This window comes from Mandrillus leucophaeus, unplaced genomic scaffold (assembly GCF_000951045.1).
Source record: "Mandrillus leucophaeus isolate KB7577 unplaced genomic scaffold, Mleu.le_1.0 Scaffold154, whole genome shotgun sequence".
Classification (NCBI taxonomy): Eukaryota; Metazoa; Chordata; class Mammalia; order Primates; family Cercopithecidae; genus Mandrillus; species Mandrillus leucophaeus.
In genome coordinates, this window is record NW_012101521.1 from 1,180,438 (window position 1) to 1,203,498 (window position 23,061).

General features: G+C 49.3%; 1 protein-coding gene across 1 annotated transcript in view; it reads left to right on the forward strand.

The window, feature by feature from the left end:
* Window positions 1-23,061, forward strand: part of MYO18B (myosin XVIIIB) — a 316,623-nt gene that overhangs the window by 11,918 nt on the left and 281,644 nt on the right. The window contains exons 7-10 of the mRNA XM_011975366.1: window positions 6,357-6,555; window positions 9,517-9,659; window positions 11,153-11,253; window positions 15,033-15,096. Of these exons, the coding sequence (XP_011830756.1) occupies window positions 6,357-6,555; window positions 9,517-9,659; window positions 11,153-11,253; window positions 15,033-15,096 (507 nt within the window). The remainder of the gene's footprint in view (window positions 1-6,356; window positions 6,556-9,516; window positions 9,660-11,152; window positions 11,254-15,032; window positions 15,097-23,061) is intronic.

The following is a 23,061-nucleotide window of genomic DNA, read 5'->3' on the forward strand; positions in this document are numbered from 1 at the left end:
GGACATGTTTATCAGGTCTTAGAACTGGGAGTTCTTCTGATGGACCCAAAAAAATGACTGCTTTTAATTTTATACGTATTGCAAATCATACTACAGAGCATGTTTCTGTTTTCACTCTGGCTGCCAGGGAACTCAGAGCCAAATTTGCTGCCTGCCCTTAACCACAGCATAGGTTCCAATGGCCTATATTTCGGCATCAAACTTACTTTCAGCTTTGCTCTTTAAATTGTTTTGAATACATTTTTTGTTGTGCACCATAAATCCTTTTGAGGACAAATCACAGTGTAATGATAGAAAAAAAAGGTTCTATCATCCCCTTTCCACCCCCTTGCAGCCTGATAATTTAGAAGGAGTTTTCCTCCTTGCTCATTTGCATTCCTTTCTGCTCCTCCTCTGCCCACCTCAGGCTTCCTCTCCCACGTTGGGCGTTTACAAAGGCTCAGTGGCCTTGCAAGAAAGGCTGATCTATGAGAGGGCTCAAGCTTGGCCCAAACCCGAGACTACTAGGTTCAGAAAACTCCCTGAAGCTGGAGAGAATGATAGGACGCCTCTTAGAATAGATGTTTCAGGAAGCAGCTTCACACACCCCTTGCTGCTAAGGTTTCCTAGGAATCAGTGGTTTTTCCTAGGAATCAGATGGTTTCCTAGGAATCAGTGCATGATGGGCTATGAGACCAGTGAGGCGGTTTGGCCATTGGCCTCCTCTCCTGGGTATCACGGAGCATATTGACAGCTTCTCCATAAGACCCAGAAGAGAAGGAAATGGCAGTGAATGCTCGCACACACTGGAGCATCACCTGTCTTTTTGTGGTGTTTGAGATTCAGAAAGTGCTTTGAATTTCGTCAAGTCTGCCTTGGGAGCGTCTGCCCTCATGGTCCACCGAGTGCAGGACCACAGCGAAGAGGGGTTGTCCACAGAGGACAAGGAGAAGGCATGGCCCTATTTTATTCGTAGGGCTTCATCACTTCCCATCCAGAGTCCCTGTGCTCTGTTCCGGTCTTTGGCACATAGCTCTCAAAAGGAGGGCTGTGTGTGTGTGTGTGTGTGTGTGTGTGTGTGTGTGTGTTGGGGGCCCAGGAGGCCAGAGGAGACTCTATGTGACGGTTTCACAGGCCAACCCCCCTGAGCTGGACCAGGCCGAGGACCTGGCCTCTCTCATCAGTATCAACGAATCCAGTGTCCTGAACACGCTTCTGCAGCGCTACAGGGCTCAGCGGCCGCACACCTGCACGGGACCTGATCTGATCGTCCTCCAGCCCCGGGGGCCCTCGGTGCCGTCTGCAGGGAAGGTGAGGTGGGACTATGGGGGGCAGGGCTGGGAAGCTGAGGGCAGGAGGGTCTGGGGGGATCCCTCTGCATCTGAGGTGACAGTACAACCATGAGAGCCCCCAGTCTACCTGTCTGCAAGCAGCGTCCTTCTCGCGGCATTGTGGGCATCCTGTGGCGTGGACCATGAGATTCCCCCATTCCCTGGGTGGAAAGATCAGTCACCATTAGGACAGAAACAGCAGCATGAAATGCCACAAGAATAACGAAAGAAAATACTGAATGAGTATGAACTCTACCAGACACTGCCTCATGCACCGTGTATTAACTCAGTTCATTCTCACATATCCACCTGAAAACACAGGTACTGTGATTAGCCCATTTTACAGATGAGAAGAGCCAGCTGGGCCAGGCGTAGGCTAAACTCTCAGGTCTAGCAAGCAGAGGAGCTGGGAGAAAACCCAGGGCACCGGGCTCCTGTGTGCTCTTGCTGAACTCTTGGGAGTCCTGAGCACCCACATCAACGGGGAAACGGAAGCTGCAGTTGTGCTTTAGTTTTTTTCCTCGCAAGTGTAGAAACGGCCGATTTTTGTTGAGACGGACAAGAGCAAAGGAAATCTCTAAGCGCCACCTTGTGGACGCACGAGGCACCTCAGCCGAGTCACTGAAGCGCGGCCCTTCAGTAATTCAATAGTGATTGAGCTATTGATTGAGGCTCTCCTACCGGGCCAGGCACAAAGAGCAGCACGGAAGATGCCGGGCGAGCAAGCCTGCCCTTGTGGAGTTGCTGTTCTAGGAAGGAAAGACAGACCATCAACAATAAAGATAAGAGTGGCCCGAGCAGATGAGTGGAGGAAGAGGTGGGAGAGGTTCGGAAAAGCCAGGGCAGAGCCGGGGTCAGTTCTCAGGATGATGATTCTGGCTTTTACTCTGAGTGGGATGGCAGCTACTGTGGATATTTATTTATTTATTTACTTACTTACTTTTGAGACGGAGTCTCACTCTGTTGCCCAGGCTGGAGTGCAGTGGCGCGATCTCCGTTCACTGCAAGTTCCGCCTTCCGGGTTCACGCCTTTCTCCTGCCTCAGCCTCCCGAGTAGCTGGGACTACAGGCGCCCGCTGCCACGCCTGGGTAATTTTTGTATTTTTAGTAGAGACAGGGTTTCAACGTGTTAGCCAGGATGGTCTCAATCTCCTGATATTGTGATCCACCTGCCTTGGCCTCCCAAAGTGCTGGGATTACAGGCGTGAGCCACCACGCCTGGCCGATTTTTATTTTTTATGAACTGGGCCGCCTCCCCGGCCAGAGTAGGCTTAGAGAGAGTCCCTACTGGGGTTTTTAGCAGAGCAATGATGTGCTGTGACTTAGGCTGTAAAAGGATGCCTTTGGCTGCTGGGTAGAGGACAGATGGGAAGAGGCTCAGTGGAGGCAGGGAGGCCTGTCGGAGGCAAGACATCTTACCTGTGTGCTGTTCTGGAGACTCAGTGGGAAGTCACAAGCCCCTAGGACACCTGGTGTCCAGGAAAGATCATGATACTTCTTCTGGTTTCCATGTTCTCCTCTGCCAACTGGGGGTGAAAAGCCACATCTTACCCTTTGGGGCCCTGTGGAACAAACCCATCCCTATTCCCTGAGCAATGCTAAAGCCATTAAAGGGGATATAGTGGCCCTGTACCCCTCTCTCCAAGACTTTTCTCCTCAGAGTGACCCACGCCACCCCTGCAGTCACTCCCAGCGGCTCTCCCATCACAGCTGTCCGTGGTCAAGGGCCCTGGGAGGACCTCAGAAGCTCTGGGTGGGCCAGAGCTTGGCGCGTGCCCTCTCCCATCCCTGTGATGAGTGCTTAGGCTTCTGTGACTGCAACCCAAGGCCTCTGAGCTGTCTGAATTGCCGAGTGACTTCTCTGGCTCCCTGAAAATCCCTGGAAGGGACATTTTTATAGGCCCAGATAGCAAGCAGGCCCTCATTGGCCGTCCTGGACCGAGGCATCGGAACTTAGGCAAAAGTGCTAAAAGGTGCAGGCGTTGGTACACACCCTGAAGGTAGATCCCCCTACCTCCCTTCCTAACCCTGGGGTGGGGTGCGGCACTGGTCCCCACCCTTCCCTCAAGTCTTCCAGCTTCCCACCCTCAAACCCACACCCATCTCCTGTCCTTAGGCTGGATCAACCTCTGATTCCCCAAATGGCCACCAGGTGGGAGCACAGGCCTGCGGCGAGGCTGAGACCACCTTGAGGATGGGCTGGGTGGGGTCTGGGCCACACTGGGGGCCTCTCTCACTGTGGGGCTAGACCCACCCGGGTCTGGGTGTGTGCCCGGGGGCGTGCAGGTCTTGGTGAATAAGAGCGTGAGTTTGAGCATGGGTGTGCAGAGCCCTCGGCAACTGTTGTGTGCATGTGCCTACAAGCACACTTTCGTGCATGTGTGCAAGGGCACATGTACACAGATGCGAAGGCACGTGTGTGTGCACACATGTATGAGTGCCTTCAGGAACCTGGCTGTGCAGAATTCTTCCTTCTCCCTCCAGGCAGTGGACCTGAGCGGGCTGATGGATGGGGCTGTCCGTTCCTTGAACTTTAGTTTTCCCAGACTGGGGGATGGCTCTAGGACTCAGACTCCAGGACCCTCTGCCTGCCTTAAGCCCTAAGGCTGTGGTCAGCCAGTGTGGGGGCATATCCCCGCTTTGCCTGCATTAGGGTCCTGCTGAGCCCTACATCTGGCATCAGGATAGGGACTCATGACTGTTCCTCAGGGGCTTGGAGCAGGAAAAGCCAACAGTGGATTGGGGACAGCCCCAGCCCCAAGCTAGGCATCCAGACTGAGGGGAGGGCCATCACACCGGGGTTTGTGCCCCTAGTTCGGCCAAGGGACTGCGCTAGGGAGGGCAGATGGGGCCTTGGCAGGCCCAGTGGGCACCCTCAGTATCCTGGGCTTCAGGCATCCTCATGCAGCAGGGCCCATTCCTCTTGTTTCTTTTGGTGCCTCTCCGCTGACCTCACAGTAACCTCCCGCCCTCTTCCCTTGCTGCCAAATCCAATGTCAAGTCTCTGGTCTCCTCTTACTGAACTCGGCAGCATTTTCCTCCCACTTCCTGGAAACACACCCTTCCTTGGCTCTAAGACTCCGCTTTCCTGGTTTTCCTTCTGGCCCACTGGCCGCCCAGTCAGTCTTCTTTGTGGTCTCCCTGACCTGTGCCTGTCAGGGTGCTCCGTCCCCACACTCTTCCTGGTGATCTCATCCAGCCTTGTGGCTTTCAAATGCCTCCCGTTCACTACAATTGAATTATATCTTTTGTTGATCATCTCTGTCTTCCCACCAGAAGGCAAGCTCCACCAAGCAGGGACTTAAAAAAAAAAAAAAAAAAATCAGGTTTACTGAGGTGTAATTTACGTTATAGTCTAGTTTACCTTTTTAGTGCCCAGTTCTGTGTGTTTTTAACTAAGGTGTATAGTTGTGTAACTGCTTCAACAATCAATTACATGACAGTTCCCGTCACCCCCAAAAGTTCTCTGGGCCCCTCTGTGGTCAACTCAGCCCCAAGTTCTACCCCTGGTAGACACTGATCTGTTTTTTTTGTCCCCATAGTTTTGCCTTTTTCAAAAAACAAAACAAAACAAAACAAAAAAAAACATGTAAATGGCATTGTATGGTATGTAACCTTTTGAATTGCCAGGCAACACAATGCATTGGAGATTCACCTGTATGGTTTTATTTATCCATAGTTTGTTCCTTTATTTCACTGATGTACTTATTTCATTGTACTTTATTTCATTGTACTTATTTGTTCATAGGGTGACCACTTGTCCTGGTTTTCCTGGGACTAAAACGTTTTCTGGGACATGAGACTTTCAATGCTAAAACCAGGATAGCAATTTGGGAGGCCGAGGCTGGCGGATCACCTGAGGTCAGGAGTTTGAGACAAGCCTGGCTAACATGGTGAAACCCCATTTCTACTAAAAATACAAAAATTAGCCAGGCATGGTGGTGCACGCCTTAAGCCCAGCTACTCAGGAGGCTGAGGCAGGAGAATCGCTTAAACCTAGGAGGTGGAGGTTGCAGTGAGCCGAGATGGCACCGTTGCACTCCAGCCTGGGCAACAGAGAGCAAAACTCCATCTCAAAACAAAAACAAAAAACAAAAGAACAACCAAGATGGGTGATTATCCTAGTTCACTAGTTGAAGGACATTTGTGTTGTTTTAGTTTTTGGTGATTTCGAATGTATAGTCAATATAACCAATGACATAGAGGGATTTTTTGTGAACATACATTATTTCTTTAGGGTAAACACCTGGAGAGGGGTTGTGGGGTTGTGGAGAGGGGTAATGAGTGTGCATCTCACTGTAGAAGAAACTGCCAAGCTGTTTTCCATAGCGGCTGCATCATTCAGCATTCCCATTAGCATCGTATGAGAATTCCAGTCACTCCTCATCTTCACCAAACTTGGTAGTGACTGTTAAATGTTTTTTCAGCCATTGTAATAGGCATATAATGGTATCTCTTTGCAATTGGCTAGAATTTCCTTTATCCATTTTGTGTCACGCTGTGCCCGAGTGCCTGCTGCATAGTAGACACTAATGGATTATTTTACTGAATGAAGTATGAATGAGTGGATGAAGCACATATGATTTCAGGTATCACCTAAATCTGTTACAGCAAATATGTAGCACACATACCACTAACTCCCCCATGTGCCGTTCCCTGTGTCCATGGCAGACATCACTAATCGTAATGGATAATTATGCCCTCGATCCAGCTGCCTCGCTTCAGGCAGATAGTATGCGATGCTTTGAGTAACCAGTGAGATGAATCTCATGGACGAATGTAGCTCTCATTCAGGCCTCTAACTAACTAAAGAGGAGACCTAGGCTCAGAAAACAGGCATGGGTTGTCCAAGGACTCACAGGGCTCCAGGGGCAGAACTAGACACACAGGCTCGGCTCCTCCCAGTAGAGTAGGAAGGGAGGCAGGGACGCAGATCTGGAGGCAGGGACACAGATCTGGACCCTAGGCCTGGGGAGGGGCACTGTTTTAGAATGCTCCCTAGGCAACGGCTGGATGGGGTGACTGACACCTGTGATCTTCCTGCAGGTGCCCAAGGGCCGCCGGGATGGCCTGCCCGCCCACATTGGCTCCATGGCCCAGCGGGCATACTGGGCGCTACTGAACCAGGGGAGAGACCAGAGTGTTGTGGCCCTGGGCCGGAGTGGGGCTGGGAAGACCGCCTGCTGTGAGCAGGTCCTGGAACACCTGGTGGGGATGGCAGGCAGTGTGGATGGCAAGGTCTCAGGTACGGTGGTCTCTAGGTGACATGTAGAGTCGGGGTCAGGACGGGGAGAGCTGGAAGGGGGTGCTGAGCTGCTCTTTCTTATATTCATTCAGCTAGCATTCACTGAGCACCAGATACGTACAGACCCCATGCTTGCTACTGGGCAGGGCTATCCCTAGGTCACTGGGATATATTTGTTGAAATTAGAATAAGGTACTCCTTCTTCAAGACATTGATGGCTGTTTGCAGAACAGTCATCACACATGGACATTGTTAGAACTGGATACTTGACTGCCATCTGCTGGGAAATCATCCTAATATTCGTACACAAATCTAGGAGAGTGCGATGTGATTGAGGCACCCCAGGGATGTGGTGTCTTTGGGCAGTGCACAACCTGCTGAACTGAACAGAGGACTCGAAGAGTGAAGATTCAAGGACAGAGTCTACACTCATAGAAGCTAATAGCCGGAGTGGAAACTGAACTGTACCTACGTTCAAACTTGAGTGTTGTTCAAAAAGTGCTGGCAGAGCAGGCTAGGGAAGAAACTCAGGGAGTGTAGAGGAGGGCTGTAGGAGGGCTTTTTCTAGGATGTGATATTTGACCTGAGCCTTAAAAAAAGAATACCAATTGGCCGGGCGCGGTGGCTCACGCCTGCAGTCCAGCACTTTGGGAGGCCAAGGTAGGCGGATCACGAGGTCAGGAGATCGAGACCATCCTGGCTAACATGGTGAAACCCCGTCTCTATAAAAATACAAAAAATTAGCCGAGTGTGGTGGCAGGCGCCTCTAGTCCCAGCTACTCGGGAGGCTGAGGCACGAGAATGGCGTAAACCCGGGAGGCGGAGCTTGCAGTGAGCCGAGATCGCACCACTGCACTCCAGCCTGTGAGACAGCAAGACTCTGTCTCAAAAAAAAAAAAAAAAAAAACCAATTAATAATAACAACTATAATATTAATAATGATCTTAGTAAATGCTTGCTGAAACCTATATTTCAGGCCCAATTCCAAGGATACTAACTTTATTATTATTATTATTATTATTATTGAGACAGGGTCTTACTCTGTCACCGAGGCTGGAGTGCAGTAGTGTGATCTCAGCTCACAGCAACCTTGACCTCCTAGGCTCAAGTGATCCTCCCACCTCAGCCTCCTGAGTAGCTGGGATTACAGGTACACGCCACCACCCTTGGCTATTTTTTTTTTTTTTTTGTAGAGATGGGGTTTCACCATGTCCAGGCTGGTTTAGAACCCCTGGGCTCTAGCGATCCACCCACCTCGGCCTTCCAATGTGCTAGGATTACAGGTGTGAGTCTTGTGTCCAGCCTGAACTTTTTTTTTTTAAATCTAAGACAGCCCTATAAGGTAGATGCTATTATTTAAATTTTATAGATTGAAGGCATTGAGATTCAGCTTGCCTGATGTCACACAGCAAATACTCCTAGAGCTGAGATTCAAACCTTGGCCTACTGGCTGTAGAGCTCTCACCATTGTGGCACTGTTCTCAGCTCTTTTTCATTATTGCACACTCTGAAAAGCCTTTTAAGACATTTATTCCCCTTAATCATTTCCCCTATGGTGAAATGTTACTACCACAGATAAGCCATATATTCCTTTATGTATATTTATGTTTTATACATAAACATTTTTATATACTTTTTTATATTTATACATATATAGAATATAAAATATATTTATACAAATATTTTTTATATTTAATTTTTTGTATAAATTTTTTTTTACCACCACTTCTAAGAATCAGTTTTTACTCATCTCAGGGACAATATCCTCCCATTGAGAATACATGATGCAGGCAATATTGTGTTTCTAATAATAACTATAATAATAGTTCCACCTTTGGAATATTTTCTAAGTATGTGACATTATTAAATCTTTTGGTCCTCGGCCGGGCGCGGTGGCTCACGCCTGTAATCCCAGCACTTTGGGAGGACGAGGTGGGCGGATCACAAGGTCAGGAAATCGAGACCATCCTGACTAACATGGTGAAACCCCGTCTCTGCTAAAAATACAAAAAACTTAGCCAGGTGTGGTGGCGGGTGCCTGTAGTCCCAGCTGCTCCGGAGGCTGAGGCAGGAGAATGGCGTGAACCGCCACTGCACTGCACTGCAGCCTGGGCGACAGAGCGAGACTCTGTCTCAAAAACAAAAACAAAAAACAAAAAAAACCCCCAAAACTTTTAGTCGTCATGACAGCCACATGAGGATTAGATTTAATTAGTCAATTAATTGTTTGATTATTAATTAATTAATTATAAATAATTAATAATTAACTAGTTAATTTGCCCCAAATCAGGTAACCAGCAAAGGGAAGATCCTCAGTCTCTTCTAACCGCTTGGCTATACTGCTTCTCCACTAGGATTATTCCAATACTTTGCTGAACACCTACTTTACGTCTGGCTCATGCTAGAAACTGGAGATACAGTGGGAAGAGGCACAGTCTCTCAGAATGTAGTTGTGCTGTGAATTGCATGCGTCTGAGGGTGGAAGTCAGGTCAGGCTGTATCCAGGTGCTTAGCACAGTGCTTGTTGCATTGTAGGTATGCAATGAATAGTAGTGGGGAGATTATAGGGCTTTGCAAGCCTGCTTCTAAGCTGTGAGTGCAGGCCCCAGAGTGTTATCCTCACCTCTTCCTAGGCTCCATTATGTCTGGGAAGCCCTAGGGCAGCCTCTGTTACCCAGATGGTGCCTATCCCTGGCCCTTCTAGATTGAGTCTTGTTTCCCCTACACCAGGGCTGGTAGTACAGGGTCAGTCCAGCAATCGGTGCTCAGTGAAATGTATGTGGTTTATAGTTGGGTTGGGCAGGGAGTGGGTGGCAGGAAGCTCACAGGAAGCCCACAGGGGGCTGAGGCCAGGATGAGGACTGGCCCAAGCAGGGGCCATGGAAAAGGTGGACCTGTGCGAGGTGGGAGTGGCAGCTCCTGGTCCATCAGTGACATGTGGCCCTATGCTGCCCCCAACAGTGGAGAAGATCCGAGCCACCTTCACTGTCCTCCGGGCCTTTGGCTCTGTGTCCATGGCTCACAGCTGCAGCGCCACCCGGTTCTCCATGGTGATGTCGCTGGACTTCAATGCTACCGGCCGCATCACGGCTGCTCAGCTCCAGGTGAGGCCTCTGGGGGGACGTGCAAGGGGGCCCTTGAGGCTGCTGTGTCTCTAGCCCCACTCAGTAGAGCCCATGCCTCCAGCTGGGACTCTAGGATGTGTCTGAAATGGTCATGGTGGTGGCTCACGCCTGTAATCCCAGCACTTTGGGAGGTCGAGGCGGGTGGATCACCCGAGGTCAGGGGTTTGAGACCAGCCCGACCAATATGGTGAAACCCTGTTTCTACTAAAATGCAAAAATTAGCTGGGCGTGGTGGCAGGTGCCTGTAATCTCAGCTACTCGGGAGGCTGAGGCAGGAGAATTGCTTGAACCCAGGAGGCGGAGGTTGCAGTGAGTCGAGATCGTGCCATTGCACTCCAGCCTGGGCAAAAAGAGGGGAACTCCATCTCACACACAAAAAAAGTAAGAATAATAATAAATAATGAAATGGTCATGGATCCCCTAACTGGGGCCAGTTGCCCCCCACCTCACTCGGTGCCCTGGAACATCCCTTCTGGAGCAAGCCAGCCCGTCTGTGCTTCGGACTGTCAGGGGAATGAAATATTCATGAGCAAATACAGAATTCAGCCTCTCATTAGCCAGGTCTTAAAAGCGCAAGTTGAAATTAAACAGACATTCGCCAGCCTTCCGCAACAGTCCGTGTGTGATGAACACATGGCCTGTTTGTCCCCATCTCCAAAATCACCCGCACCCCTCCCCGTCTCCCTCAGACGTCCTGCTTGAACAGAAAATAGGATTAGGTTATTAGAAGAGTTGTTTGTAAAGTGGAGCTGGTATAATATCCAGACTCAAGGAAAACCCCTCCACGCCAAGTAAGTCCCTTTTCTGTCCTGGCCCTGAAATCCTACCCTTAATCACTATTTGGGTTAAGGTATTAAAGGCTTCTATTAAAAAGGGAATATGTTGGAAGGTGGCCTCATTTGATTGTTACTACCAATTAAGGTACCTTTGATACTTTAATTGGACTGAATCTATTGCATTAGTTAATTTCCTAGGTGGACTCTGAATTAGTGAGATAAAGGATGAGAAGTTCTGATATGGAGGTTGCCAGCAAAATTTGGACCTGAGATGTTGACTCAAAGAGTGGATCAGAGGCTGGGCACGGTGCCTCAGGCCTGTAATCCCAGCACTTTTGGAGCCTGAGATGGGCGGATCACAAGGTCAGGAGATGGAGACCATCCTGGCTAACACTGTGAAACCCCATCTCTACTAAAAATACAAAAAAATTAGCCGGGCGTGGTGGCGGGCACCTGTGGTCCCAGCTACTTGGGAGGCTGAGGCAGGAGAATGGCATGAACCCAGGAGGCAGAGCTTTCAGTGAGCCGAGATCACACCACTGTACACCAGCCTGGGCAACAGAGCGAGATTCCATCTTGGAAAAAAAAAAAAAAAAAAAGGAGTGGATCAGAGTGGGGCACCCCGGGTAGCTGGGCATCAGGCATGTGCAGATGTACGCAAAGCGCTGACTGGGTGCCCCTCTTCTCTCCCTGCAGACAATGCTTTTGGAGAAGAGCCGTGTGGCGCGGCAGCCGGAAGGGGAAAGTAACTTCCAGGTTTTCTCCCAGATGCTGGCTGGATTGGACTTGGATCTCAGGTGAGCATGTGGGGCAGGTAGAGACAGCCGAGGGCAGTGCAACAAAGAGCACCTGTTCTTTGGGGGCCCAGCCTTAGCTTCTGCCCAGTACTGAGAGGCCATGGGACCCAGGGATTAGGAACATGGTCTCCGATTCCAGCTGCCTGGGTACACACAGCTCTTGGGCTGGGTGACTTTGGTCACATGTCATCCACCCTGAGCCTCGGTTTCTTTCTTTGTAATGTGGAAACAACACCTTTCTTAGACCTTATAGAACTGAGATAATTCACATTCAGCTCTTTATAAATGCTGGGAGTCAAGGCTGTCTGCTGTGATAGTGGCATGTCAATACTGGTTCTGGCGGCGGTGTGGGAAGAGGGAGAGGGACAGCAGACCCCCACATCTTCCAGAAGTTTCTAAACTTTTGTGGAAGCTTTGGGTGTATAGTAGGGTATGCCTACATGAGGTTCCTCGGGACAGACCTGCCGCTGAGTGGGGCAGTGAGCTGGGTAGTCAGGCAAGCCTCATCTTGGAGGGCTTCCTGGAGGAGGTGGCCTAAAAAGCCATCTCTGCCCTTCCCCAAATCTACAGGGCATCGTTAGGCATGTGGCTTATGTGGCTTCCTCTCCCAGAGCCTTGGTTTCCTCCTCTGTTGGATGGATGGGCACGGTCCTCGTGAAGCGCCAGAGAGAGAGAAAATGAGTTTTCCCACATGAGGGGTGATAATTTGTGGTTACTGTGCTCTAACCTCATCACTGTTTGTTCCCCAGCCTTCCCTCCCCATCTGAAGGGCAGCCTCAACCTGTCCTGTGTGTCCTGGCTAAGGCTGGAGGGACAGCTATAACCTGCAGAGAGAAGGCAGAGAAGAGAAGGAACTCCCACTTTTCAGAGTGATAGTAACTGAGCAGCAGGGAAACTTCTAGAAGGTCTTGGGAATCTGTAGGAGAACTTGGAGTAGGGTTGTATAGCAGAGTGATAAGGACCACCAACTCGGGGACCAGGCTGTGTGGATTTGTATGTTGGCTTTTCCACTTGTCGGCTGTGTGACCTTGAGCTAATGACTTCACCTCTCTGAGCCTGACTTTCCTTATCTACAAAAATAGATGTGACTATATCACAGTGTTGTGGTGAGAGTTAAAATATGAACAGGTAGACAATACTTTTTTTGGTTTGTTTTTTGTTGAGATGGAGTCTCACTCTGTCGCCCAGGCTGGAGAGCAGTGGTGCGATCTCGGCTCACTGCAAGCTCTGCCTCCCGGGTTCACACCATTCTCCTGCCTCAGCCTCCTGAGTAGCTGGGACTACAGGCGCCCGCCACCACGCCTGGCTAATTTTTTGTATTTTTAGTAGAGATGGGGTTTCACCTTGTTAGCCAGGATGGTCTCAATCTCTTGACCTCGTGATCCACCCACCTCGGCCTCCCAAAGTGCTGGGATTACAGGCGTGAGCCACCGCGCCCAGCCAACAATACTTCTTAAAATAGTGCCCGGACATAGCGATTGCTTTGTGTGTGTTTTTTGTTTTTGGAGGATTTGATCTGCCTTGATACCCCCGACAGGCCCTGACCAGGCCCTGACCAGGTCATCCAAAGGAATGACTTTGGATTCAGAGGGACATGGGTTTGATCCTGGCTTTGCCCCACATGGGCTTCTCTGAGCCTTGATTTCTCCTTCTGTAAAATGGGTTCCTACTAGTACCAACCCCGTAGGCATTTAAATGAGATCACATGTCAAGGCAGCAGGCACCATGTGTGGTGCATAGTAACGGTGTAATGCAGGAAGGAATAGGTAGGTGGACCCTGAACATAGGAGTTTGAGCCCCACTTTCAGCCCCATGGCCTCACCTCTTGGGACCTCCATTTTCTCACCTCTCAGAACACTGAAGGACACACACATCACCCCTGTTCCAGCCCTGGAGCCCCACACTGGGGCGCTCTCTTCTGCACCCCATGGGTGGGGCTTGATTCTGAGGATAGAAGCATTGCCTGCTGGAGAGGGGGATTTGGAGGCTTACCCTGAGGTGGACCCAGGAAGGATGAGGCTCAACTGCGGCTAGCAGAGGATGCCCGACCTCTACTCCCAGCCAGGCCCAGGCCGGGGGCCCTCCATGCTGGAGGCATCCTTATTGAGTTTGGCATCCTTAGGAACTGGGCCAAAGCTGCGTCTGAGAGGAAAGGGCTGCCTAGATGAGTTTCAGGGACCCCAAGGGAGTAAAGTGCTTGGAGCAACTCAGTCCCCTCAGGGAGTCATTGTCATTCTGAAGGTTCCTTGTTAATCCCCCAGTTACTTCCCTTTCTCTACCTCTGCCGCTGCCAACTTGGTCCCTCACCGACATGGAAGCTTCCAAAGGTCAAAATCAGGTTCCCACTTGCCCAAATGTCCTTTCTGTCATGCACTCATGTGGCAAACTCCTAGTCATCCTTTAAAACCCTACTCCAAATCCCTTTTTAAGAGGAGCAGTGTCTGATTCTTGCTCCTCGGTTTCTCCTTTCTACCATTTTGGTGCCTGGTATGTGCTTCTGGTTCAAAAACCTGCCAGTGCAGGTCTCCCTTCCTCACCAGATGGACTGGGAGATCTTTGAATCAGGGGCCCTGTTGTCCTTCTTTCTGCCTTCCCAGTACCTCGCACAGGGCTTGGCACCAGGTAGATGCTTCTTAATTATTTGTCAGATTGAATTTCCAGTGAATGGAAGAGAGTGTCAGGAAAACAGAGCTCTTACTCCGTGCCAGCCCGGCAGTGTACAATATCTCATTTAATCCTGGGAGGCAAGAAGAGGTAGGGAGCCCATTTTACAGATAAGGAAACGTGAGTTGCAGAGAAGAGAATTACCTTGTCTGCCACATGGCAGCACTGGGGTTGGAGTTGAAGCCTAGCTGGTAAGAGTCCTTCCAAGTCACGAGGCAGAGAGGGGTGTGGGGTCTGTAGAGAATCTAGGGAGAGGACGCTGAAGGCCTCAGAACCAGACAAGCTGGCTGGAGACTGATGAGTAACCCCCGCCCCCAGCTTTCCAGGAACCAATTTGAGCCCGCATGGGGATTGGGGATCCTAGGCGGGGCTCTACAGTGCTTTTGTGAGTGGAGAGTGTGATTCGAAGGGGCAGGGGGCATAGCCGTACCCACCCCGCCTTTGGCTTGCATTCTTCAAGCCTACAAAAGTAGGTGGCGCATCTGCAGGTCTCACTCTCGAGGAGCCTGCAGGTTGAACATGGGAAGGAGCCTTAAACATCGTGTTGCTTCATAAAGTGCAGACTGAGGCTGGGAGAGACGCACATGGCAGGATAGCGTGGAGTCTGGGCTGGAAGGGCCAGCAGACCTCAGCTCAGCTTCTGGCTGCGTGTTTGCTAGCTGTGAAGGTCTGGGGCAGGTACCCACTCTCAGTGCCTCTGTTTTGTCAACGGTGAAATGGAAATGATTGTACCGATGGAGTGGGGCTGTCATGAGTCATGTTAGAACTTAACGTGAAGCAAGGGCTCATTTGTGTTGACTGTTTCAATATTATCCTTGAGTGAGGCCACCCAGCTGATTAGAAGATCTGGAGTTAGTCCCTGCTCTCCTGATTTTCCTCTACAACGCTTTCTCCTGGGATTTCCTGGCGTTTAGGAAGGGCCAAGGGAGGGCTATGCATGAGGAATATTTGGGAGATCGAAGATGTCCCAGGGCAGAGTTAGTGGGGCCAAGGCCAGGGACAGTCCCTGGGGTGTCTGGGTAGTTGCATGGAGCCCCACACACTGTGACGACCACCTGCCCTGCCAGGCCTGGTGTGAACAGCCCACTGACTCCTGGTTCCTTCTGTGCTTCCAGGACGGAGCTGAACCTGCACCAGATGGCGGATAGCAGCTCCTTTGGCATGGGCGCGTGGTCCAAGGTAAGGAGGAGGTCCCTCAGGGGTGGGATGTGAGTCCGTGTCCCTGGGGCCAGATGAGAGGGTGATGAGGAGTCGCCGTGCAACTTGTCTCCTTTGGTACTGGGGTTCATAGTTGGCAAGGGTTGGTCATGTGGAAGAGTCAGGGGCTGTCTTTGTAGGGTCTGGGCTTGTTGGGTAAAGGAGACTTGGACAAATAAAGGAAACCAGACGTAGTATACCTTAGAGGTAGGATTAGGGCCCTGGAATCAGTCTAGTTCAAGCCCCAGCTCTGATACTTATTAAGTAGGTGAACCTCAGGCGTGGACCTTAATCTCCCAGGAGGTCTGTCTCTTCTTCAGTACAATAATGATAGTAGCAGTACGTGCCTCATAGGGTTGTTGTGAGGGTGAAATGAAATGATGTGTATAACGTGCTTGGAACAGGGCTTGGCCTAAATCAATCAATAGGGTGCTCTTTGTCAATACTACTGGTGGTTAACTTGGGTAGGTGCACTCAGAGATGGTTTCGTGATGAATATAGTCTATGAGTGGGGCCGAGAGTTAGGTATTTCATTGTTTAAAAAAGCAAATGGTTCACTGGTTTGATATTTTATTATTCAATTATTTTAACCATTGTTTTCTCCCTTCTCTCCCAAATACCTTTACCACCACCTATGCTGGGCCTGTGTTATATTAGGTGTATGCTTCTGCTGAGTGCTAGGAGTATGGTCCTCATCCATGAATTTTTACTTTAGCAGGAGGCACAGACTTGGAAATTAATGCAATCATGTGAGATAAGAATATGTCAGAGGTTGCACGAAATGTTGCAGCACCACAGGATAGCTGATAGAGCTACTTGGCCTTTGCCAGGGAAGACTTCTTAGCCAAGGGAACATTTGGCCTGGGTTTTGAAGGATGAATAGGAGTTCACCAGATGGAGGGAATTAGCTAATTTCCATTCCAAAGCCTCTTTTCAAACATACATGTCTGGGAAACAAATAGTGCTAGAATAATTGGATATCCTGGTGCCAAAAAAAAAAAGAAAAAATAAATCCATCCATATTTCACATGATATACTAAAATTAACAAAAAAATCACAGATCTAATTGTAAAACTTCAAACCACACAATTTCTAGAAGAAAAGTGAGAAAAATCTCTGTAACCCTGAGCTGGGCAAAGATTTCTTAAATGAGACATCAAAATCCCAGTCCATAAGAGAACAAATTAACTTTATCAAAAGGATAGTAGCAGCATCTGCCTCATAGGGTTGTTGTGAGGGTGAAATGAAATGATGTATATAACATGCTTAGAACAGAGCTTGGCCTAAATCATCTGCTCTCTGAAAGACACTATTACTATGAAAAGCAAGCCACCGACTGAGAGGAAATATTTGCAAATCACTTATTTGATAAAGGATTTTTATCTAGAATATCAAAGTAATTCTCAAAACTCATAAATGAAAAACCCAATAAAAAAGATGGGCAAAAGATGGAATGTACAAAAAAAGCGTAAATGGATGGCAACTAAGCACATGAAAATATGCTCAACATCATTGGTCATTAAAGAAATTCAGCCAGTGCCGTGGCTCATGCCTGTAATCCCAGCATTTTGGGAGGCTGAGGCGGGCAGATCACCTGAGGTCAGGAGTTCGAGATCAGCCTGGCCAACATAGAGAAACCCTGTCTCTGCTAAAAATACAAAAAATTAGGCTGGCGACGGTGGCTCACACCTGTAATCCCAGCACTTTTGGAGGCCAAGGCAGGCGGATCACGAGGTCAGGAGATCGAGACCATCCTGGCTAACAAGGTGAAACCCCGTCTCTACTAAAAATAAAAAAAAATTAGCCAGGCGTGGTGGTGGGCGCCTGTAGTCCCAGCTACTTCGGAGGCTGAGGCAGGAGAATCGCGTGAAACCAGAAGACAGAGCTTGCAGTGAGCCGAGATGGCGCCACTGCACTCCAGCCTGAGAGACAGCGAGACTCCGTCTCAAACAAACAAACAAAAAACCCCAAAACATACACACACACACACACACACACACACACACACACACACACACACACAAAATTAGCTGAGCATGGTGGCACACGCCTGTAGTTCCAGCTACTCCGGAGGCTGAGGCAGGAGAATTACATGAACCCAGGAGGCGGAGCTTGCAGTGAGCAGAGATCGTGCGGCTGCACTCCAGCCTGGGAGACAGAGCAAGACTCCATCTCAGAAAACAACAACAACAACAACAACAACAACAACAACACCACAAGAAAGAAAAAAAGTTGCTAAGCACGCGCGTGCACGCACATGCACACACACTCTCTTACACATTGCTGAGTATTGTCCACAGAGTTTCTAATTCAGTAGCTCTGGGTGAGGCCTGAGAATGTGCATTTCTCACAAGTTCCCAGGCAATGCTGATGCTGCTGGTCCAGGGACCCTGCTTGGAGAACCACTGTTGCAGAGTCTGTTTCTGCACTGGGCGAGGTGATGTGTCTGCCCCGTCTGAACCCTGGGGGCTAATCTACTTGTCACCTTATAAGTATGTCCCGAATATTATATGGGCAAGCCTGGAGAGTTGGGGGCATATCAGAGAGGCTGCCTGGAAGAGGTGACCAAGAGCTGGCCACGAGAATGAGAATGACATTTCTTTCATTGTCAAAACTCAGACATGAAACAAGCTGGAATGAGAATGAAATTAACAGATGCAACAAGGCTGGCATTCTTGCTAAACCAAATATTGGGGGGGCACCCTCTTATTCGGGGGACTCAGTGATGGGTTCTTTTTTCATACCCTTTCCCCCATGATTTGGGGTGATTAGGAGCCCAGACCTCGACCTTGAAGGCAAGAGATGAGAAATGACCTCAGCACTGATTTTTCTCATTCGTTTAATGAGCTTTGGCCAAATATATCCATTTGAATCAGCAAAAGAGTTGTTTTTTATTTTCCTATTGTTTTTGAGAAGGAAAAGGGCCCAAGCGGAGGCCCTCTGAGCTTTCCCCAACCTGACCTGTTTGTTAACAGTCTGCATAAAGCCATTGGTCACAGCGTGAATTCGTGTCAAAGAAGCGTTTGAAGTGGTTTGCTTGTTTTTCTCTTTATTTCTGAGGGGCATTTTTTAGACCAATTGATTTGCAGGAACTGGTAGGGTGTTTCTTTGTTCTCGCTCTGCTACCTGGCAGGTATCAGGAGAATGTTTGCTCTGTTCTTTCAGAAGAAAAATAAAGTCTGAAAATTCGTTGGTCTTTGATACAAGCCTGGGCCAGTTACTGGGGTTGAGTAGGCCAGGTACAGCTTCATTAAGGAAATCTGGTGATCAGGATATGCCCCCCAATAATGGGAGCTGCTAAGTCCCCAAGGCTGTCCAATGTCAGCTCTTCTTCTTCTTCCTTCTTTCTTTTTCTTTTTCTTCTTCTTTCCTCTTCCTTCTTCTCCTCCTTCTCCTTCTTCCCCTTCTTCCTCTTCCTCTTCCTCCTCCTCCTCCTCCTTCTTCATCATCAAAGATGGCAGCATTGGGCAAGTTGGGGAGGGCAAAGCCTCAATGGCCCATGGGGAGGGCTTGGCCTGCTCCTGTTTTTTTTTTTTTTTTAAAAACAACTAATTTACGGCTGGGCACAGTGGCTCATGCCTGTAATCCTAGCACTTTGGGAGGCTGAGGTGGGCAGATTACCTGAGGTCAGGAGTTCGAGACCAGCCTGGCCAACATGGTGAAACCCTGCCTGTACTAAAAATACAAAAATTAGCCGGGTGTAGTGGCATGTGCTGTAATCCCAGCTACTCGGGAGGCTGAGGCAGGAGAATCTCTGGAACCCAGGAGGCAGAGGCTGCAGTGAGCCGAGATCACACTACTGCACTCTAGCCTGAGTGACAGAGCGAGATTCTGTCCAAGGAAAAAGTAAAAAATAAAAAATGAAATTACTACATACTTCCTATAGAGAAATCAGAAAAAACAAAGGCAAAACCAAAAACCAGAATACACGTACACACTCAAGCAAACCAGAAAACAAGCGCCATTCACTTCACCACCCTGAGAAACCCACTGGTCCTATACCTGCAGATGTTCTTCCAGTATTTTTCCTAGAAATATTTTACATAATTCATAACACACTGTATATCATTAAAACTTTCTGACCGGGCACGGTGGCTCGCGCTTGTAATCCCAGCACTTTGGGTGGCCAAGGCGGGCGGATCACCTGAGGTCAGGAGTTCGAGACCAGCCGGATCGTTATGGTGAAACCCCGTCTCTACTAAAAATACAAAAATTAGCCGGGCATGGTGGCAGGTGCCTGTAATCTCAGCTACTCAGGAGGCTGAGGCAGGAGAATCGCTTGAACCCAGGAGGCAGAGGTTTCAGTGAGCCGAGATTGTGCCACTGCACTGCAGCCTGGGCGACAGCATGAGACTCTGTCTCAAAAACAAAACAAAACAAAACAAAACACACACACACACACACACACACACACAACTTTCACAAACATTAGAAGACATGGTTCCCTGAACTGCTGTTTCCCTAATATTGTCCATTTACATGGTTTTAAACCTTTTTGTGGTTCTTAGCGATAAGGTGATAAATATCTTTGGGCGTCCGGCTTGCATTACCGTCTCAGACTCCCAAACCTCCGTCTAAGGAGATGTCTCCAGTTATCTTTCCTGTTGTCTCCTTGGTAACAATCTCCCATCTCTGATCACACTGTTTATTTATGATTTGTCTCCCCTCAGCCCTAAGTTCCGTGAGGGTGGGAGTCTCACTTGTCTTGATCCCTCCTGAATAGACAAGGCCTAGCACTCAGCCAGGCATAGAGCAAGTGCTCAATAAATGTGTGTTGAGTGAATAAATGAACGAGCATGCCCAACTCACCACCACTTAACTAAAATCACATCTTTTCAATTTTCAAATCGTTTGCTATTGTGGTCATCTGAGATCAGTTAATTAAACTTTATTTTCTCCCCAGTATCATTTCGCTAGGTCTTTGGGGATCTCACGTCTGCCTTTGAACCCACTCCTTGGATCCTGGGAGCTGGGGCAGTTGCTGGGAATCTCAGAGGACCCAGAGAAGGGAATTAGAAAGCCTGGGAGTCCCATCCCTCAGTCGTGGGCAGTCTGGGGTCCTCAAATCTGGGCTGAGTAGTACTGTGGACCCAGCTTAGTGGGTGAACACACTTAACCCCACCATCAGTGGCTCTTATTTGGGGATGGTCGCTAGAAGCTCATTGTCAATGGATATTTGTTAATCTCATTAGATGCCAGGTATTGGCACACAGAAATAACTCAACTGGGTCTCACCCGTCAAGTGACTCACTTTTGGGAGGTGGTGGTGGCCTGCCATGTCTACATCAACAGATCATTCCAAGTTGGAGAGATATGTGCCTGAGTGGAGGTGTATGTAGGCTGAGGCCAAGCTGGGAGGAGGAGAGGCATATCAGGGAGGGCTGCCTGGAGGAGGCAACCATGAGCTGGAGCTGGACTGAGAGTGAATTAGACAGGTTCAGGGAGGCCAGCATTCTGGCTACACTGAGCACCTCATGCAAAGGTAAACATGAGTGGCCAGTCAAAGCAAGGACCCCAGGGTAAAAGTGCGGAGACCCCCAGTGTGGCACTGGCCAGGTCCTCGGAGGCTGCCTGTACCCGGTGACTGCCAGTTTCTCCTCTTAGTCCTCACACTGCGCCCTCACTGCCTGCCACATTTCAGCTTGTAAATGGAACTTACTTGAGAACTGTCAAGCACCAGGATACATTTGAAATCACAAAGCTTTCATATTGTTTTCTTCTTCTCTATAATTCTTTTTTGTAACCTAGCCTAATTTTTTTAAAATGTGCCCAGCAGCAGTGGTAATAATAATAATAATAATAATTATAATAATCCTTGCCACCCAGCAGTTTGCTTCTGGCTGTCACATTCCAGGCCTTGGCCCGAGGCACATTTATTTTTTATGACCCAGTTGTCAACTGTGGGGGAATGGTGCTCAAATGGAAGGATGAGGAATTACTCACTCGTGCCAGGGGCTCTGCCAGGAGCTTTCTTTTACTTAATTCTCTCAGTGGTTCTTTAAATAAGGAATTATGATCACATCTGTTTTTTTCAGGAGAAGTAGCCAGGCTCAGAGAGGTGAAACTGCTTGCCCAAAGGCACACAGCTTTTAAGTGGTGGAGTCAGGACTGGGATCCAGGTTGGCCTGACTTTAAATTTGGTACTTTCGTTCTTCCCACTGTCATCTCAGATCACGATGCAGATCGTGGCTGAAGACAGTGTGCTCTGAGGTCTGGTCCACGTGCTCTCTTGGGGGGGTCACTGAACTTCTCTTAGCCTCAGTTTTTCACCTGTGGGATGGGTAGAGCAACACCGTTGGATGACACCAAGGACTGGGGGCCCTTCCCCATATGGGTAGCCTTGCGGAAGTAACTTCACCTCTCTGAGTCTCCATTTCCTCCTCTGTCGGCTGGAGAGACCCAGCCTGCCTCATGGGGAAAAAGCGCCCAGTACAACAGAATATGTGCTCAATGGACACTTTCTCTCCTCTCCACTTCAATGGACTCTCGATGCTGAGATAAGAAGTGGATTGGTGAGATGCTGAGCAACGGGTAGGGCGGCTCCTGGCTGTGGACCGACACCTGTCCTGCTGTCCCTGCAGTGTCCATGAGGTTCACTGACCTGTGCAGGCACCCACATGATGTTCCTTTTGAGATGCACTGAATCAGTGTTTAGCATTTTCCTCCCCGAGTTAGCTCCTGGTCCGGGAGGCAGAGAGGTGAAAATCCTCGGGCAGGTTGGTTGTAGGAACCAGGAGGCCCACCTGGCCCTGGGGAAGAGAGGGTTGGTGCACCTCCCCATGAATCAGAGTTGGGCCCAGGCCTGCCTGAGACCCCCTATTGTGCTTGTAACCAGAGGGAAGATGCCTAGGTGCTAGTCCCCTCTGCCAGGGAGGTCACCAGGAGCTCCATCAGAGGGCAGCTCCCAGCCACAAACCATGGCTCCTCAGGACCCTTTGCTCTGCAGAAGAGGCCTGCACCACCAGCCTGTACAGAGTTCTTAGCACCCAAATGCACTGGGTTCCCCCAATCCCCTATCCTTCCACTTGGAGACCCCTCTTGCTTCCTAGCACCTGCTTTGCCTCACTCGTTCTGTTTACCCTTTATGATTTGCTCCATAACCAACTCCTTCTAGGAAGCCTCTCATCCTTCCAGTCAGGTCCTTTACCCCTGCCCAATGTCTCCCAGTCCATGGCATGTGCTCTGTGTGTCATCTCTTTGCACACCTGTCCCCTTCAGTGGACTGGGAGCCCTTTGAGGGCAAGGTCATACCTGATTAACTTGTTATAGAGTATGGAGCATCAACTTGGGCAGCAATGGGGAATGGTGTTTCTGGAAGGTGGAACAGCCTAGGCGAAGCCTTGGAAGGAAAGAGGCAGTAGTGAGTGGAAACCACCGTTTATTGAGTACCACTGTGTGCTGGCCACTGTGCTGGGTGCTTTACACACATAAACTCATGTAGTCCTCACAGCAGCCCTGGGAGGATTCTAAGATATGATTTGCATTTCTTTTGTTTATTTTGTTTGAGACAGGGTCTTGTTCTGTCATCCAGGATGGAGTGCAGCAGTGTGATTATCGCTCACTGCAGCCTTGAACTCCTTGACTCAAGTAATTCTCCTGGTTCAGCCTCCCAAGTAGCTGGGGCTACAAGCACATGTCACCATACCTGGATAATTTTTATATATTTTTTATAGACAAAGGGTCTTGCTACGTTGCCCAGGCTGGTCTTGAACTCCTAGACATAAGTGATCCTTCCACCCTGGCCTCTCAAAGCACTAGGATGACAAGCATGAGCCACCACACCTGGCCTTATTTCCTCTTTGAAGAAGTGGAAACTGAGCCTCCATGCATGGGCAAGGGACTTTTGCAGAGTTGCACGGTTGGGAGTGCAGAGTCTAGAGGGCGTCCAGCTCTGTCTGACTCCAAATCCAAACCTGGCCTCTCTCTGAATTGTAGGAATCTCCTGGG